This window comes from Mobula hypostoma, chromosome 23 (assembly GCF_963921235.1).
Source record: "Mobula hypostoma chromosome 23, sMobHyp1.1, whole genome shotgun sequence".
Lineage (NCBI taxonomy): Eukaryota > Metazoa > Chordata > Chondrichthyes > Myliobatiformes > Myliobatidae > Mobula > Mobula hypostoma.
The window spans coordinates 29,218,245-29,238,052 of NC_086119.1; the positions used below are offsets into that span (position 1 = coordinate 29,218,245).

General features: G+C 35.8%; 1 protein-coding gene across 2 annotated transcripts in view; it reads left to right on the plus strand.

Annotated features, from left to right (window-relative positions):
• Positions 1-19,808, plus strand: part of usp32 (ubiquitin specific peptidase 32) — a 157,004-nt gene that overhangs the window by 107,619 nt on the left and 29,577 nt on the right. The window contains exons 9-16 of one of the 2 annotated variants that reach the window (XM_063031935.1): positions 693-755; positions 3,916-3,999; positions 7,254-7,315; positions 9,478-9,580; positions 14,444-14,627; positions 15,611-15,786; positions 17,426-17,566; positions 18,538-18,691. In XM_063031935.1, coding sequence (XP_062888005.1) covers positions 693-755; positions 3,916-3,999; positions 7,254-7,315; positions 9,478-9,580; positions 14,444-14,627; positions 15,611-15,786; positions 17,426-17,566; positions 18,538-18,691 — 967 coding nt within the window. The remainder of the gene's footprint in view (positions 1-692; positions 756-3,915; positions 4,000-7,253; positions 7,316-9,477; positions 9,581-14,443; positions 14,628-15,610; positions 15,787-17,425; positions 17,567-18,537; positions 18,692-19,808) is intronic. The other variant, XM_063031936.1, reaches the window with a different exon arrangement.

The window sequence follows — 19,808 nt, forward strand, 5'->3', positions numbered from 1 at the left end:
GTAATGGTATTGATTTGCACCGTTTGCTTAATTAAAACTGAAAGCTGTAAACTGTTATATTAACGCAAACACAAGGAAACCTGCAGATGCTGGAATTCCAAGCAAAAAACATAAAAGTTGCTGGTGAACGCAGCAGGCTAGGCAGCATATCTAGGAAGAGGTACAGTCGATGTTTTGGGCCGAGACCCTTCGTCAGGACTAACTGAAAGAAGAGCTAGTAAGAGATTTGAAAGGGGGAGGGGAGATCCAAAATGATAGGAGAAGACAGGAGGGGGAGGGATGGAGCTAAGAGCTGGAAAGTTGATTGGCAAAAGGGATACGAGAGGATCATGGGACTCTCACTATACTCCTTGCCCATCCTCTGGGCTTCACCCCTCCCCCTTTCTTTCTCCCTGGGCCTCCTGTCCCATGATTCTCACGTCACACCTATTTCACCTTCAGAAGAAGACTCCTTATTTTTAAACAGTGACCCTTGATTCTCTTTCCGTCAATTAGATTGCTTCCAATTCATTGACAGTTTTCCTTCAAATAAGGAGATTAAAAAGTATACAATACCTCAGATGTGATTTCATCCTTGCACCTTTTAATTTGAGCACAACTTGTATACTTTTTTATTCCCATCTTTGGCACATACATTAAAGCTTTTTTATTTCTAACTCGGTGTTAATCAATTTCTTTTCCACTTTTTTCAGGAACTTCATATGGGAACAGCTGACGTTGTAAATCACATCTTAAAGAAACATGATACCACCAAGGTATACCCCTCTAGATCATAGATTTTGTATTTAAGTTACTCTATATGCAATTTCACTTATTCAATCAAGATCATAAGAATGATCTTTTAGGTCATGTTTACTGGTTTTTGTTGAATAATAATGTGCCTCTACTGTTGGAGCTGTCAAACTAGAAGTACCTTACAACTGGTCCAATGTGCATTTGTCCCGAGTGCAAAATGTGCATTTGTTTGTTACAGATTGGGAGTCAGAATCAGTATTAATATCACCAGCATGGGGTGTGAAACTTGTTGTCTTTGTGGCAGCAATACATGTTTTTAAAAAAGCTATAAATTGCAATAAGGAAAAAAATACATATACTTCTTATTGGACTCCTTAATGACAGATATCACCTGTTTGAGGCATTAGATTTAGAAGGTGCCTTTGATGCTGGGGAGGCTCCCAATGAAATATAGCCACCGCTATTCCACTTTTGTAATTGCATCAATATGTTGGGCCCAGGATAGATCCTCAGAGATGTTGACACTCAGGAACTTGAAACTTCCCACTGCTGATCTCCCGATGAGGACTGGTGTGTATTCCCTCAACTTCCCCTTCCTGAAGTGCCGAATCAATTCCTTGTTCTTCTGATGTTGAGTGCACGTTATTGGGACACCACTTCACCAGCTGATCTGTCTCACTCCTGTGTGCCTCTTTCTGAAATACTGGCAATAATTGTGTCAACAGTAAATTTATAGATGCAGTTTGAGCTGTGCCTAGCGACACAATTGTGGGTGTAGCGAGAGTAGAGCAGTGGGTTAAGCATGCAGTTTGTGCCTGTGTTGGTTGTCAGCAAGGAAATGTTATTTCCAGCCCACACAGAATATGGTCTCCCAATGAGGAAGTGAGGCATCCAGTTGCAGAGGGAGATACAGAAGCCCAGGTTTTGGAGCTTGCTGATTAATACCGGGTGTATGATGGTGATGAACGCTGAGCTATAATCAAAAAACAGTAACCTGATGGAAGTATTGCTATTGTCCAGGTGATCCAAGTGGAGAACCAGTGAGATTGCACCTGCTTTAGACCTATTGTGGAGATGGGCAAATTGCTGCAAAATCCAGGCCCTTGTTGATTCTGGAATTGATCAACCTCTCAAAGCACTTCATCACGGTAGATACAAGTGCAACTGGGTGATGGCTGTTGGGGCAGCTCACCCTGCTCTTCTTGGGCACTGGTATGATTGTTGCCTTTTGAAGCAGGTGGAAATGAGAGATTTAAGATGTCCTTGAACACCTGCCAGTTGGTCAGCGCAGGTTTTTAGTGCCCTACCAGTTACACCATCAGGACTGGAGGCTTGCGAGAGTTCACTCTCATGAAAGATGCTCTGACATCAGCCTCGGGGACTGAGATCACAGGGTCACCAGATGTTGCAGTGATTATCACAGGTGTAGTTTTACTCTCCCTTTCAAAGAGTGCATAATAAGTGTTTAGCTCATCTGGGAGTGAAGCATCACAGCCATTCATGATGTTTAGTTCACCTTGTAGGAAGTAATGGCCTGAAATCTCTGCCGGAGCTGACATACATCTGATTCTGTCTCTAACTCCAATGTGTACAACAGTGTGTAGATGATGCAAAATTAGGGAAAAATATTTATGGCCTAATCAAGTTTTATTTGTTCACTAAACAATGTCTATACCCACATTCCATGAATGTATCACACTTTTTTTCAGGAATGACATTCTAATTCAGTTTGTTTTTTTTTCAGTAGTCAGCACTGTTTTGACAGATAATTAAGCATGTAGTCCTGTAATGGCAAGGGATGTATTGCATGGAGTAACATTTGATGAGGTTTTAATTCTAGTGACTTAAATCTTTCATATCATTTTAATTTGTTTATAGTTGATTAAAAAGCTGAGATGATAAAGACATCAATTTTTCTGCCCTCCTATTTAAATGGTAATCTTGGGGCACTAAGTGTTGTGCTTTGTAAGTACCCTGTACAGAACTCCTTAGTAAGAATATTTCATTTATAAGAAAGAAATTTATGAGCAAGTTAGGCAGTATCAATGGTAAAAGAAATAAATTGAAAAAGAATTTGAAAATTCTTTATTTTTTTAAATAGAAAAAGACACTCTGTTACATGCAACAGCAAGAACTGCTATTGTTAACATAATAGCCAAGTATTAAGACAATTCACAAGAGTATATTCAAGCAAAACATTAATCCCAAACCATATTTAAAGATGCAAGGACAAGAAAAAAATAATAAACTTAAATCAGCACTTGAGAGGAAAGGGAAGCTTCCATCCTAATTTCAGGGAGAGAGTTTCAAAGTCTTGGCTGAAATAATTAAATTCCAGAATATTTAAACCAGAAGTGAAGAAATGTGGATATCTTGGAAGATGATTGGGATGGAGGATACTGTAGGGAAACAGAACAGTAAGTCATGGATAAATTTGCAAACATGAGAATTTTAATATCAGCTTAGGCCACCAAGCATGGAGTGATTTGTGACCAGCACTTAGGACCAAGCAAAATGTAGAATGCATCAACTCTGAAGAATAAGATGGACAAGCCAGGCGTGTATTGGAAAGACTACATAGAGTCATAGAAAAATACAGCACAGAAACAGGTCCTTTGGCTGTCTAGTCCATGCAGAACTATTTCAACTGCCTGCTCCCATCAACCTGCACTGGGACCATATCCCTCCATACTCTACCATCCATGTACCTATCCAAACTTCTTAAATGTTGATATTGAGCTCACATGTACCACTTGGGCTGGCAGTTCATTCCACACTCTTATGATCCTCTGAGTGAGGAATTTTCCCCTCGAGTAACAAAGGTATAGGCAGATGAACTAAGAGAAGGGTCGAGTAAAATCAGGTGATGTTCATGGGTGCACATGAAAATTATAGCAAATTGGTTTAAAAAGTAACATCATCATAACATTGTAATGATATTCTTCCTAATTTTCATTTCTTTTTCTATTGAGTAACACAAAAGAATTGAAACTTTATTATAATTAACCCCTACAAAAATCTAATGTTGTTAAAATAAGTTCCCTTTAAAGAACAAAATGTGCTTATTACAAAAAGTTGAGACTTAATGTGGTCCAGATTTCTTTGTTTTTAATTTTTGTCTACACGTACTGTATATCCCTAGTAACTTGATTATCTTTCTTTGGTCTATTTCCATGACAGATGGGGCACTTAACGCTTGAAGACTACCAGATATGGGCTGTAAAAAGTGCTCTGGCCAGTGAATTTCTTAATCTCCTGTTTCAGGTTAGTGTTAATGTTATCCACTGCCTTTTTTATCTTTTCAGGTGTGTTTGAGTTGTTTCTGCTGATTACAAAGAAGCAGAGAAATTCTTTGAGTTTGTATAGATCGTCACTGGTGAAAATCTAATACCAGTATAAGTCTACAATGCTGATTGTTTTATACTTTACATGAAACTTTAAAAAAGGTAAAATACATATACAGTGTACTGTAACCTTTTAATCAAAACACAACATCGTAAGTGGAGACAGAAAGCCTGCCATTGTTTGTTGTTGCTTAACAGCAGATTCAGGTATTCTCCCAATGTCTCTGTGCTGCTTTTGTTACCTGCACACATTATATTTTCATTTTATGATTTGTATGTCATAATTTTAAGTACATATGTGATAAACAAATGCAAGAAAAAGATTGTTTACCAGTAGCAAATATGAGTCAGAAATCCCAGGCTATCCTATTATATATTCCAAAATCTGAATCGGTAATGGCTCCAAGCATTTCAGATAAGGTGTACTCAACCTATACTACCTTCCTTGAGAATCATTTACTTGCAGGCATTTACAGGTAAAAAAGAAATAGAGTAGAATTTTATGTAAAACTGTACATAAAGACTGACAATCATCAATGTGTAGAAAGACAAACTGTGCAAATTAAAATAATACTAAGACCATAAATTGTAAAGAATCTTTGAAAGTGAGTCTGTAGATCATGGAATCAGTTCAGAATAGTGGTGAATGACGTTATTCACGCCAGTTTAGGAACCCAGTGGTTGAAGGGTTATAACTGTTGCATAACCTGGTACTGTAGGTCCCAAGTCTTCTGTACCTCCTACCTAATGTTAGTAGTGAGAAGAGGGTGTGGTGTAGATGGTCTGGGGTCTTTGATGATGGATGCTGCTTTCTTGTAATATTGCTCCACGTAAATGTATTCAATGGTATGATGGACTGGGTTGTATCCACCACTTTCTGTAGCCTTTTTCATTTCTAGAATTGAGGATCCAGACGCACGGGGTGTACAGAGACCCAGGACTTAGAGTTCAGTATTGAGTTTCTAGGAAATGATGTGTTGAATGCTGAACTGTGGTCATTGAAGAGCATCCTGATGTATGCATCTTCATTGTTCAGCTGTTCCAGAGATGAGTGAAGAGCCACAGAATTGGCATCTGCTGTTGACCTGATGTAATTGTAGGCAAATTGCAGAGGATCTAGGTTACTCCTCAGACGGGCTGATGTGCTTTATGTCCGGTATCTCAAAGCATTTCATCACAGTGGATGTAAGCGCTACTGGATGATGGTTATTGAGGCAGATTACCATATTCTTCTTGTGCATGGAATGACATTTTTAATGCCTGCTTGAGCAGGTGGCACCTCAGACTGCTGAAGTGAGAGGTGAAGGTATTCCTAAATACTCCAGCCAGTGATTAGTAACAGGTCTTCAGTACTTGGGCAGGTACACCGTCTAGACTTGAGAGGTTAGATGTCAGACTCTCTGTTTATGATGTTCTAATGCATACAGTACACTGACATGTAATGACTGACCTCGTGGATGGTGCACTGAAGGATTGTCTACACCTGATGCACCACAAGTACCCCACTTCTCACCCATCTACCTTCTGATAAACAATATCTTCCAGAGATGAAGAATCCTTTTAAATCCAGAGAATATTTAGTCCAGTATTTTCCTATTAAGTTAACCACTGACCACGTTGAGCTTGTTGGAAAACTAATGATCAAATAGGGGAAAAAATAAATTGAAGGCCAGTTGTTCAGTATAGAGTTTCAGTAATCTTGTTCACATAGTGCCTGAGCCTATTTATCATTTTTATTGGAAAAATAGTAATGAGAAGCAGAGTGTGAGTGTTGGTTGCCGTATGTTGTCTCCTTACATCATTAACTTGTATTAGCTTTCTACTGAACAATGTGTACAAAAGAAATAGATGTCCTTTTAGTTAGTCAACATTACCTCTTTAAATGTTATCTGAAAGCCATATTATAATGACTAACATAACTTCATGTTAGAATTTCAAGCTCCAGTGATAGAAGCTGCAGTTTCCCATTTAAGTACTGGTAGATATTTGTTCTGTAAATAAGCCCAGGAAGTGAATTATGTGAAAGGAATTTTTGTCTATATTATTGGACTTGTGCTATCAGCATTGTCACAATGATGCCAGTGGTTAATTAGCACTTTTTCCTTTCCACTGGGCAAAACTGTTTAGATACACGATGTTCAGAATAATCAATGGTCACCTCTTATTAAATTTTGTGCTTAATTAACCCTCCTTAAAAATGTCAGTAGATGTAGCGTGGATTTTTGTAAGCTAATATCCTTGCACTAACTGTTACAGAAACTGCAAGGTCTGCACATGATAGATAGTCCATGGTTAGTGCATGCATAACGTCTCACACTGCTTCATTTTATTTAAACACAAGGATTGAAAAGTAATCAAAAATTTCTTTTAAGGAAGACTCGCAATATAATGTAGCATTTGCTTGTGTGTTGGACAAAGCTCGGACTCAATGCTAGTTGTGTTCTGACAATCTTATCAATTTGGTACATCTGCCATGGTCTGGATATATGGATGGTGCAAAATAGTTTAATTGATAATTTTCCCATGAGTATAGTCGTGAGAAATTGTTGAGGTTTTTTTTTGCCCATTGGATTTTATTTTCCAAAAACAATTGAAATAGCAAACATGTTCAAAAGCAATTAAATAATGTTACTTAGAAAAAAAATTACCTTGATTGATGTAAAATTCTACAGCCTCAGCTATTCCCTCAAAAATTTGTTTTGCATTCACTCTTGCCCTATTGCATTATTCATGTAGTGGGGTGACATAAATTGTTTACAGTACTCTAGTTGTGGCTTAAGTAATATGATTAATTCCAGCTCGTTGCACCTGTTTTTTTTTAATATGCTTTGGCCAGGTAAAAGCAAGTATCTCATCAGCCACCTGAACAATGTTTACTTGTTCTGACATCAAGGATTTTTGGAAAAGAACTTCAAAACCTTACTGTTCCTCTAAATAGGTTTTCTCCCAGGTAATGAATGCCTAACTTGGTCTATTCACCTGTACATATGAATAAGCGTTTGAGAGATCAATTGTGAATAGTTCTCAGAAATGGAACCCTGCCTTCAACTAGGGCTGATCTGTACTTCTCGGTATGCTAATGCTTATTCTGCAGAGTAGTCTGGGAATTTATCTTCCCAAAGAAAACAAGCTCTCATTATAATTCTGATCTTTTTTTTTTGTTTCCATCTACAGATATGTCACATAGTTCTTGGTCTAAGGCCAGCAACACCAGAAGAAGAAGGACAAATTATCAGGTGCTTTCTCTTGTAACATCTGTTTGTTTTTTGAACTGAATAAAAATGCAATTTTTGTCATATAGTAGGAGGTTATTCACTGGAAGTAAGCTGTTTACTATGGAGCATCTGAACTGTTGCATGGAACATCTTAACTAAACAGATCCATTTACTTTTAGAAGACTCTAAACTTCAAGGCAGGACAAAAAATGCAGAGCCAAAAAAGTGGGAATTTTTTATAGCATTTTTCTCCCTGACACTCTTGTGATTGTATGAAGTTTCTGTTATCTGGACAGTCACATGCTTTCTATATGGTATGATCTCTGCTTCACCAAAGCAGCTGGCAGTGCATTCCAGTGTAAAATTAGTCTGTACGAGAAGAACCACCCAGCAATTTTCGGTTGGGTCCACTCTTGGGAACTCTTATAAAATTTGAATTCATATCTATTGTACATCTCAAAGTTGTTAAATCGCAGACTAGATCACTTGAATGCAAGTCTTTATTTCTCCAACGTAAAAATTAAGGATCAAGTTTCTTTGCCATTTTCTTTTACAGTCGATGTATTAAGAAATTGCTGAGGTGTATTGGTGCAACAAAAATGACATTCAACAATTATAAAGAATTAAGTATTATATAAAATTAAAGTTAGAAATACAAATGTAGAATAAAATGTATGTAAATACCAGCAAGTATTTACAATATAAGCAGCATTATAAAAAGTGGTTTATAAGTATCTACAGTACAGTGGAGTTGAGGGAAGGAGGCTAACGAGAGCGGCTGAACAGATTAACTGCCTTGGGGAAGAGACTTTTTAGATGGTGTAAAGTTTTTGTTTTAAAAGCCATATAGTGCTTTCCAGAAGTAAACTTTTAGAAAAGACAGTTTGCAGAGTGGGTAGTGTCCACAATGATTTATCCTTTGTGTTTCTTTATCCTGGACACATACAAGTCCTGCCGTTATGATTGACTGCAGCCAATGGCCTATTCCAAATATCTATAAATCCTAGACTAATGAATAGTTTTATTCTTTTAGCAAATGTTCTCAATAGTTTTCATCTGGATTAGTTCCAACTTAGTGATGTTATGCATCATGTGGGTGAATCAGAACTCCAGACTTCTCATAATTGACTGTAAATCCTAAGTGAGCAATGCATTAGGAGCTGACTGCCTGACCCAAGCTGGACAGGAGCCAACAATGTATCAGGTTGTGTATTCCAATAAAATATCAATAGCTTGACAGGTCAGCTTAATACTTTATCCAAGTTTAGATTTTTATTTGGGGTAAGAATGTAACATTTCTGTAAATTGAGTGTTTTTATCTCTAAACTAATCAATATACTTGAGTATGGGAAATATTATGAACAGTTGAACTCATTTCAGATTATCTGTGGCATGTCATGTTTCAATTTTATGCACAAACATGAAAGTACAGTCTACAACATGTACTTTTCCTTTCTTGGCCTACCATCTGCTGGGAACAATGATGAATAAGTGTAATCTGAAGTGCTCAATCTTTCCAATATTTTCTGTTTAATTTCAATGTTTCAGTAACTTTGTTATATTTCTTTTGGATGTATTTTGTTATTATGTTAATAACAACTTGTGTCTAATTTACCCAGTACATCTCAATCTCCTTCAATTTAATTAGATAGATATTATCTTGATCCCAAAGGAAAGTACAGTATCACAGTAGCATTACGAGTGCATAGATATACAAATATCAGAAGAGAAGTAAGAAAGAATTTTTTTTAAATCCCATTGGCCAAGGCCAAATACGGAACATAAACTTCAGGCCTTAAATTTGGCCTAATGCGGATACTGGAAATCCAGAGCAACACCCACAAAATGCTGGAGGAACTCAGCAGGCCAGGCAGCATCTATGGAAATGAATGAACAGTTGATGTTTCGGGCCCAGTCCTGAAGAAGAGTCTGGCCCGAGGCATCGACTCTTATTTTCCTCAGGCCAATCCAGGTTTGTTTATTGCAACTTTATGATGAGATTAACGCCTTAATTAGTAAACCTACTCTTGAAATTATGTTGTTACTTAATGGAGTTTTTCTTGGGCCACTTTTAAAGGTATTGTTGAAATAGTATCAAGAGTAATTTTGTCCTGTTTAGTTTTAGAAATCCCTGCTTATATTCGTATCCTTTTTGCTAATTTATCTGAATTTACTTTTTTTAGTGGATGGTTGGAGAGAGAAAACAGACATGGTCTACAACCTGGACATAATTGGTTTTTGATTTCAGTGCAGTGGTGGCAGCAGTGGAAGGAATATGTGAAATACGTGAGTAATTAGCAAGCTGTAATGTTTTTCGGTAGTGCAAAGTTGTGAACACAGCAGATACAATGTTTTGTTATGTGCAAAGCAGTATATTTTTAAAATCATTTTTATATGGAGTTTTAAAACTTATAAACAACTATTTATTCTTAATGAATCCAATGAGTTAATTTGTAGTCCTGTTTATAGTTCTAAAGGAAAGCATATGAGCAGTTACCTTAAGCCATATTCATGACTGGAGATCACTAGTGTGGTCCATGTAAGAAGCTACTTGTGTATGATGCTTTCATTGATGGATATTTTCAATTGCCTGTTAGTCAGCAACCTTAACTAAACAGGATCTGTAGGCACTTTGGCTAACTGGGAGACCATGTCGTCATAGCAGGTAAGTACAATATTGGACACCAATTCTATAAGAATCCTGTCCCTAAAATAATAGCGTTGATTGATTGTGAGGAGAACCAGCAAAAACAGCAAGTTTTTTTTAATTTTACTAGGAAAATGACTGATGAACCATCTAAGTCTACTTTTAAATTCCACAGCATTGCACAACCTTTTAAATATTTTTCTTTAATAATGAATAATATTTAATTACATAAAAGGCTTTTCCAGTTTTCATTCTGATGTCTCCTCAAGAATGTAAATTTATATCTAAATATAAACAGAAAAATTAAAACTTTTATATTTGAGCTGTGTTAGAAAGTTTTGCACATCAGAATTGGGTTTATTATCACTGATATATGTCATGAAATATACTGTTTTATGGCAGCAGTACAGTGCAAGACATAAAAATTACAAGTTACAAAAAGTCAATAGTAAAATGTTAAACCTTCAGCCAACATATTTTTGTAACTGAAGAGATATCTTAAAAAAAAAAGTAGGGACAGGAAGATGTCACGCATATGTTAGCAGTGCTGTCAGTGAATGGCAGAAAAAGTTAGTGATTTTAACTATGACTTTATCCTGTTGCAATTAGAGTTTCCTTAGTAAACACATGTAAATTCAGACTTGTAATGTTTGCTACCAGCTGTGGTTTTCTCTGTATTTCAAACTAATTATCATTACTGTTAATAATTTTGCTCAAGCTATTGAGAGAAGTGTGTGACATTGAGATGATTACTCATAGCCAGGGAATATCTGGTGCAATATACTTATTTTACAGAAGCTAGCATGTATAAAAGCATGCAATAGTATTTTTTTTTTGCCTTTATTTAAATATGTCCACTGAGTTTCTATTGAAACAAAATAAAATTTTATGGGCAAGAAAATCTGCAGATGCCGGAAATCCAAGCAACACACACAAAATGCTGGAGGGACTCAGCAGGCCAGACAGCATCTATGGAAAAGAGTACAGTCGATGTTTCAAGCTGAGACCATTAATCAGGACTGGAAAAAGATTATGGAGCCTTTTTCTTGTAATTTCAGTATGGAATTGGAATTTCAGTATCTCTAACTGAATAGTGTGGAAGTCATGTATTTTTTTTAGGGAACCAGTATGCTCTTTTAATATTTGCTGTGGCTTCTAAAACTCTTATTCCATTATCCAAATTAGCATCAGGGATCAACAAGTATCCTATAGATAAATTTAATGGAACTGTCATTATAATTTGACCACAGATTATTTTTCTTGTTGCTTCATCTATTGGAGATAAAGTATTTCAGTCATCCCATTTTACAAGCTGAGGTAATAAGCATTTCAAAAATCCTCTAGTTTTTGCTGTAATGAAAACATTCAGTTACATTGTCAAAAGCTATATTCATGTTTGTCATGAGTCATTCCATGTAGGTTTCTGCTCCCTTAGCTTGCTGTTCCTATTCTCACCTGGCTCTACTTGTCCATTTTCTCCCCCCTTACTTCCGTCTATACTCTGTCCTGATGCAGGACCCTGACTTTAAATGTCAACATTCTTCTGCCTCCATGTTTGTTGCTTAACCCTCTGAGTTCCTCCAGTAGTTTTTTTTGCTCCATATTCCAGCATCTACAGTGTCTTGTCTTTGTGTTCTTTTCTTTCCATGATGTAGTTAATGTCCAAATGTTTTAGTTGGTCAAAATGATCCATTCAATCACAATTTATCAGATTAGTAGTAAATTCATATTTAACCTAGAGGGCCACAATAAATATATTTACACCAAAATATTCCTTTTTGAAGTACAGTGTAATGTGGTTGTAATGCAAGAATGGGACAACAGGTGTCATTGGGGACTTTAATCTGAGCATACATTGAGCAAATCAATTTGGTCGAGGCAGTCTTGAGACAGGGCTTTACAAGGAAAAATGCTGTCTTGGATCTGGTCCTGTGCAATGAGACATGTAAATTAACAATCTTGCAATAAAGGATCCTCTTGGAAAGAGTGATCGCAGTATAATTGAACTTTTCTCATACAAATAGGTTGCTGCATATAAGATTTATCCATAAGGTAAGGGTGCATGGAGTTGGTAATATACAGGTCCACAATCCCTTATCCGAAATCCTTGGAGCCAGTTGCATTTTTGAATTCAGAAATTTTTGGATTTCAGACCCCTCCCCCCCCCCCGATGCCAGAAAAACACGTACTGTATGCTCAAGTCCTTTATTTAACCTGTCTCAGTGCGGTGTACTTTAGGACCCGGCAGCGCACCAAACCTCTGCACATCCTCCTGTATACTTTAAATCATCTTTAGATTACATATAATACCTAATACAATGTAAATGTTATGTAAATAATTGTTATACTGTATTGTCTAGGGAATAATGACAAGAAGAAATGTTAGTTCCAATAAAAACATTCAATAAAACATAAAAATATACAGCTTCAAATGAACCGAATCAAACACATGGTAAATGACTTATTGGAATAAATGTAGAACGTCACTGTCACTATAAAACTTCAGTAACTTGTCTTTCTGTTTATTTAAATCATATGCAGTGATAGTTCCGACACTTTTCTTCAGTAAGACGCCGCAGAGACACACCATGATCAAGTTTCTGCAACAACTCCACTTTCTGCATTATTGATAATGACGAATGTTTCCTTCTCTTTTTCTCATTGTTACCCAAAGGGGTACCTGCAGCTCTTTTTGACATTTTCACAGTGAAATTAAACGCAAAGTCAATAGTGAACACAAAATATCAGTGAACAGCAAATGCATGTGTAACCAGTACGAGCACTGAGCCACAACTGACGTCTGGCGGCCTCTGCTAGTGCTGCCACGTCACACCTGAGAGACGTCAGCTGTTGGCGAAAATAACTTTGGTTTTTGGAGCTTTTTGGATTTCAGAATTTTGGATAAAGGAATGTTCACCTGTATTAGCATAGAATAGGAATTGGTTAACCAATACAAGAACAGAGGTGGGATAAATGAGTGTTTTTCTGGTTGACAATCGGAGTGTCGCAGTGGTCTATGCTGGGTCTACAACTATAATGATTTAGAAGAGGGGACTGGTAATATATTGAAGTTTGCTGATGGCACTAAATTGAATAGAAAGACAAATTGTGCAGAGAATAGAGAGTCTGTAGTGAAATATAGATAGGTTGAGTGAGTGGGTAAGGGTTTGGCAGATGGATTATAATTTTGGTAAATTCGAGGTCAGCCACTTCAGAAGGAAAATTAGAAGATTACTATCTAAAAGGTGAAATATTGTAGCATGCTGTTGTGCAGTTTGTTGTTTTATCCCTATACTGTTCAGCTCAAATGGTGGATTGAGAAAATACTTAAGATTTTTGATAAAATGTACCAAACAATTGTTTCAAGTACTTTTTCTTGATTTTATGAGATGTTCATTCCAATTATCTGAAAATGGTTTAAAACCTCTGGCAAAACAAATACACTAAGGACACTATAAACCTCAAAAATCAATCTGTATTGACATCACTATGACATCCAATGAGTTGGAGTCGATTAAGGCACATGATTCATAGCAGCCTGTTGTATAATTTATTCAGAAAACAAATTGTTTAAAGAGCAAAGGAAAGGAAACAGAAACTAAAGCAATTTCTGCTTATAAAAGCGAGGAAATGTCAAGGAAAAATGTATTCAATCAAAGGTGACTATATAATGCATAGAGCTAGTCATGATTAATTACAACAGTATTGTCACGAAGAGTGATTGATTTAGAAATTGCTTTCTAATCTGCAACCTGTTCGTCTCTAATATTGATTCTAATGCTCCCTTCAAAAATTCATGACATTTTCTTTTAACGTCTTTTAGTTTCTATTTTGTTCATCAAATTCATTGTGATTTATAATTTAATAAACAATTTAAACTACCAATTTATAGAATCTTTTGTCAGTTCTATGTAATTGCTGGTACACTGCAAGAGTAAAAGAAAATAATTCTGATTTCATTACAAGAATAGCAGAGCTTGTTTTGTAACAATGGCAAGCTGTTTGTGTTCCAAGTTGAGAACAAAATCTAGGTTTGTGCCCAGATATTCTAAATACTGAAACACTTGTATAAATTATTTTAGATTTCCAGCAGTTATCATATTTTGATTTTTGAAAAAAAAACAACAGATGCTGGTTATCATTATTGTGAGGGGGGGGTAGAATATGTTGAAAATATTTGCATCATAAACAGTTAATGTTTTGGCTCAAAGACACTTTGTCAGAACCAGCATTTTCTGTTTCTATTCGTAGGAACTGATTATCAAGATAACCTTTTTTTTTAGGTTAATCACCTGAAGTTCTCCTTGAAATTCAAGTAGTTTATGTTAAAAGAGGAATTGAAATTGAAAATCCTTTGGCATCCTTGTTAGGTCCAAAATCTTCATGGGTCAAAAAGAAGCTTGGAGTTCATGGTGATTTGTGCAAAGGTTGGTTTGAAATGTTGCTAAATGTGGTTGTCACCTTTCAATTCTCATGATTTTTATTTCCTGCTTTTATTTTAGGAAACAAGACCTGTCATAATAGAGCCCTCTTCAATAATGAATTTAGTTAAAAGCCAAAACCAATTGCACGTTGTGGATCAGGGTGAGGACAAACCTGGAACACAGAATTCCTTTACTTCTCCGGATGAAAAATATTTTGACAACATTTCAATTGCATCTGAAGCATCTGAGAGCACTGGCACTGGTAACTTTAGTTTTAAGTTGGTGCATAATAATTGAAAGCTTAACATTTAGCTTGTTTACTACACATATCATAGTAAAGTCAGAAATGCCCTTTTAGTACAAAAAATTATATTAAGTTTCTTAAACTCAGCAACTGAAAAATTACTAATTTAAGATGTATTTCATAAATATTGAATACCATATTAAGCATTCAAGCGCTATTCTGGTAATACAGCAAGTGATAATTGTATTTAAAGTGGTCATGTTGCTTTCATGAACCTAATCAGGTCCACATGAAGATAGGGTTATTTAGGCCCTACTGAACATGGTAGAGGATTTGAAAGTCTGCTGGGAAAGGTGGTATTAATTGTATTATTGTCACGTGAAGTAAAAGAAGTAGCGAATACAATATTTTGAGGGTTTACAGGTAAATGATAAGTGGAAATTATTGCTTTCAAAATAGGAAAGATAATTATTTGTGAAATCAGGATAGCTGCGAAATGGAGTGATTTTACACTAGGTCTCAATAGATTTGATATTCTGTGTGTGTGTGACATTTATCTTTCACTTACATTTAAAATAAGGGTATATTCAGAGCAGCTATTTTTTTACGCTTCGCTCACAATGCATTCATTGGGTAATTCAGTAAACCTTAAGTAAACTGCTTTTACCTTTTCTGGTCTTTTCACTTTAATAAGAATGGAATTTAATCAAAGCTTCTCCTATCAGCATACAAGTATATGGAATGAGAGAAACACTAGGTACAAACAATAGAATCAAATCTGCATGATTATTGGACACATTTGCCTTTATCAAAAGAAATAAATACTTGCAGGCCTATGGCAAGTAGCATATGCTGTGAACTGCCTGGAGTTCTCGGAGTTCATTCGCCAACCATCCAATTTAATTAGGCTGTTCCTGCTATGTTTGTAGTTTTTAATAGTTATCAAGAAACCCAGACTATTATATGAAGATAATTTAAGAATATTTTCTGTTTTTTTTCAGGCTTGTATCAATCTAGTCCAGCTGGCACTGATGCTTGCTTTCCCAGACAGTACAACAGTTTGGACAACAATGGTCAATGCTTCCTGGGTGCCAATGGGAACATTTTAGGACAACTCGGTCCACAGAAACCAGGAGCTATTGATAACTTATCACTTGTAATGCAAGGATCTGTAAAGGTATGGATATAAAGCCTTCAAAGGTGGAAAGTGATTAAGTTTCCTGTGATAAACATGCTACAAACTCTGCATTCTGAAAACTGTTATATTGAAATTTTAGCGACTAATTAGTGAAAGAATATATGTAAAGTTATTATTTTAATAAAGTTATTATTAAGTCCTGACGAAGGGTCTCGGCCTGAAACGTCGACTGCGCTTCTTCCTATAGATGCTGCCTGGCCTGCTGCGTTCACCAGCAACTTTGATGTATGTTGCTTGAATTTCCAGCATCTGCAGAATTCCTGTTGTTTAAAGTTATTATTGATTGTTTTTCAACACTGGCTACAGTGCAAAATATAATGAATCTAAATATTGAAGAAACATCTGATGTATCCTATTTATAGGATGTTTAAGTCTCGTAAAAGCTGCTCAACATTTTCATTTATCTATTGTATAGGATCATACTTCTATAATAGGAAATATTTGGATATATATGCAGTGTATTACTATGCAAAAATAGTATAATCCATTGCTCTTTTTATTTCCTTTGAATTGCCTGTGACCAGCAAAACTTAGAAACTGAAATCTGATTTTCAGGACAAACAAGAGAACATCTGCAGATGCTGAAAATCCAAGCAACACACAAAATGTTGGAGGAACTCAGCAGACCAGGCAGCATCGATGGTGCCTGGCCTGCTGACTTCCACCAGCATCTTGTGTACGTGTGTCTGATTTTTGAGTGGAAAGCTTTTTGAAAATGAGTTTAAGTGATCCATTAAAATCAAATGTGTTACTTGAGAAGTTTAAAATACATTTAAACCCAATTTTAACTGGAATTCGTGAATATCTTCATCACATCCTACCCTACAATTTATGACCACGTCTTTTCCAGTGCTGTATACTGAAGTTGAGCTGCTCTCTCTGGGTTCCATTCCCATCCATATGTTAGAAACAAAACGCCTGTGATGGCTCCAAAACTTTTATCTGGTAATATGTTCCCAAAGGATATAAACTGCTTTAACACTCTTACTCATCTATATGCTATAGATTGATGGCTTGAGCTGACACTACCCCGTCGGGTTCAGAATACATGATGACAAAGCATGAGGTGACTCAGCATCACATCACTAAATATATTCCTGTACTGCCCATTACAGTCCTTGCATTACTTGTGATTATTCATGCTTTATGTCAGTCCTCCAATATTAGGTAAGGAGAAATTGCCTCCAAATAATTTGCAGGAATTCTGAACACAATTTCTTTCTTTCCCACCATAAACTTCCTTCATCTTAATAAGCTACAAGACTTTATACAAGTGTATAGTCCAACTTGAGTCTCCGACCCCATATGCTTTTCATCACAGAGTTTGATAGCTTCTAGCAGTCACCTTCAATATTATTCCAGAATTCCAAATACCCAAATGGAAAGTAACCCTGCTTTGATTTTAGAATCTAGTTAGTACATTTTCTATGTGCCATTGTTACTTGCAGACTTCCAAGATCTGATTTGTGCATTATTCCTGCAATTCCTTTGTCAGATACACAAACACCTGAAAAATAACCCAAAAAAGTGAGGCAAGGGCTGTTAGAAGCATACATCTTCCACAAGATTCATATATATTTTATAACATGGTAAAAAAAATAATTATTTATTTTTAAAGGCTCCTACGTTAACATTAGAGGGTGGACGCCTGAAACGGAATCCAGCTTTGGTTCAAGGAAAAGACTATGAAGTTGTCCCAGAACCTGTGTGGAGGGCATTGTATCATTGGTATGGGGCAAACCTATCACTGCCTAGACCTGTAAGTTATCTTTACCTTGTATACAGTGCTCTTTAAAGTTGAATCTTGTCAAAGGATTAACCTCAAATAAAAACAAAGTGCTAGAATATTCAGCAAGTCAGGTGGTACATGTAGAATTAGGTAAAAAACATAACTAAATTCTCCAATTCAAGCAAAATTCCCCTGGATCTCCTCTGTGCATGTCCTTCCTGTATTGTGGTGTCCAGAACTTCAGACAATGCTCCCAAGTCCAGTCTAACCAGTGTTTTGTAATGATGCAACATGACATCCCTAGGTTTATATTTTTCATTTTCTGAGGTAAATGATTAGAGAGGTCTAAAGAAAGCAAGTTATAGTGCCATGTCTTTTGTTCTAAATCCCATCAGGGAATGATTTTTAACTTTAATCTCATTCATTGTCTCATGTCATTTTCTGTGAGACAAGAGATGCAAAATCGTATATGGAAAAGGTAGCCATATTGGGATACTGCACAAACTTAATTAATACAAATGTTTGAAATTAATGTAATTTCAAAATGTAGAATTTGATTATCCTAGTTAAATTAAGGGTTGCTGGGTGGCTGGCTCGAAGGGCCGGAAGGGCCCTTCCACACTATCTTGATAAATAAATTATAAATATTTTTGCTGTCTATTTTGTTTATTGTTGAAGATGTCTGCAAAGATTTGAAGAATTTGGTATGCAGTTCAGAATTTGCACACCTTTTGCTATTTTTCTATGAAGCAAATAATATGTAGTTTCTCCAATTTATTGCCACAGACATTTATTACTTAAAATCATGTAAAATTACAGAAAATCATGTTGCAATATGTGGTCGAATCAATTTCATATGATAGCAGTGCTGTTGCAGAATCAGAACCAGGATTAACATCACTAGCATACATTGTGAAATTTGTTGTTTTGCTGCAGTGAAACAACATGAACCTTGCAATTAGAACTGAAGCTGTGGATTTTTGTTTTTTTTAAACTTGTAGGTAATTAAAAATACAACAACAAATCAAGCAGAGCTCGAGTTGTTTCCTCGCTACCTTCTTTTCTTGCGACAGCAACCAGCCACACGTACTCAACAGTCTAACATCTGGGTCAATATGGGTATGATGAGCCTGAAAGCATTTCCTCATCGTGGAGGTATTGTAAGACTGCAGCAAGAATGGGAGTTGTTAGCTTTCTAGTTGCTTTGTGCCAAATCCACCTGTTTCATTTTCAAATCAAGATAGTAGTTATCATTGAAAGTTATCATTGAGATTTTTTTAAAACCTCATGACCATTTTGATCTGCTGTTTCAGGAAAAAATAGTAGAAATTGTAAACTTTTAGTGTTCCTGTCATCCTTTCAGTTTCCTTCACTAATTGAAGACCATGAAAATGATGGTCTAGCAATATTTATATTTTGGCCACAGTAATCCAATTTATTACACTGGATAACTTTAGTGCCAAATAAAATTTGACCAGGTAATAATTACCAAAATTAGGTTGATTATGTAGAGAGATAACATGCAGAACCTGGGATTTATTTATATTTCTTCCATTTCCTCTTGAGTGAAGCATAATGTTTTATGTCTCATTTCTTTCCCTGAGCAGCATTTGGAGAAACCTCAAATGATAACTTTCTGATTGTTACCCTGCAATGTTTTTATAAAATTGTTCTTAAATTTACTGATCCACTTTCTTGCTGGAATCTTACGTCTATACCTTTTTAATTTATGATTTAAATGTTTTTTTCCCCTTGTACAATAGCTTTAAATTGCATTAGCCTCTGCAATATTCTTTTGGTAGTTTATGTACTCATAAATTTCCTAAAGATGTAATTTAGCTATCAAATCTTTGCAAATTAAATGGTTATTCTTTATTGTGTTATTTTGCAAGGAGTTAATTTTCAAGCAATTTTAATTTTGAAAATTTAATTGATGTAAAAAGGGTAATTGTGCACATTTAACGAATTTAATTTATTCTTTTTATTACTGCGCAATTTCATCATGCACTGGCCTTTGTCATTCTATTCTATAATTATTTTGTCTGATTTTTAAGGGATGTGTAGTTTTGCTTGTACTTAGAGGAAGAGTGTTCTGTGATAATGCTGTGCTGTGATAATCCTATTGAGATTTGACCCTTTCCACATAAAGGACAAGTATTGTAAACTCACATGATAGATCACAATAATTTACTGGTCCATTTTGCTATTGAGTCATGTTTGACCTTAATTCCTCAGGAATACTGAAGAGGAGCAATGGATTTAAAAGGCACTG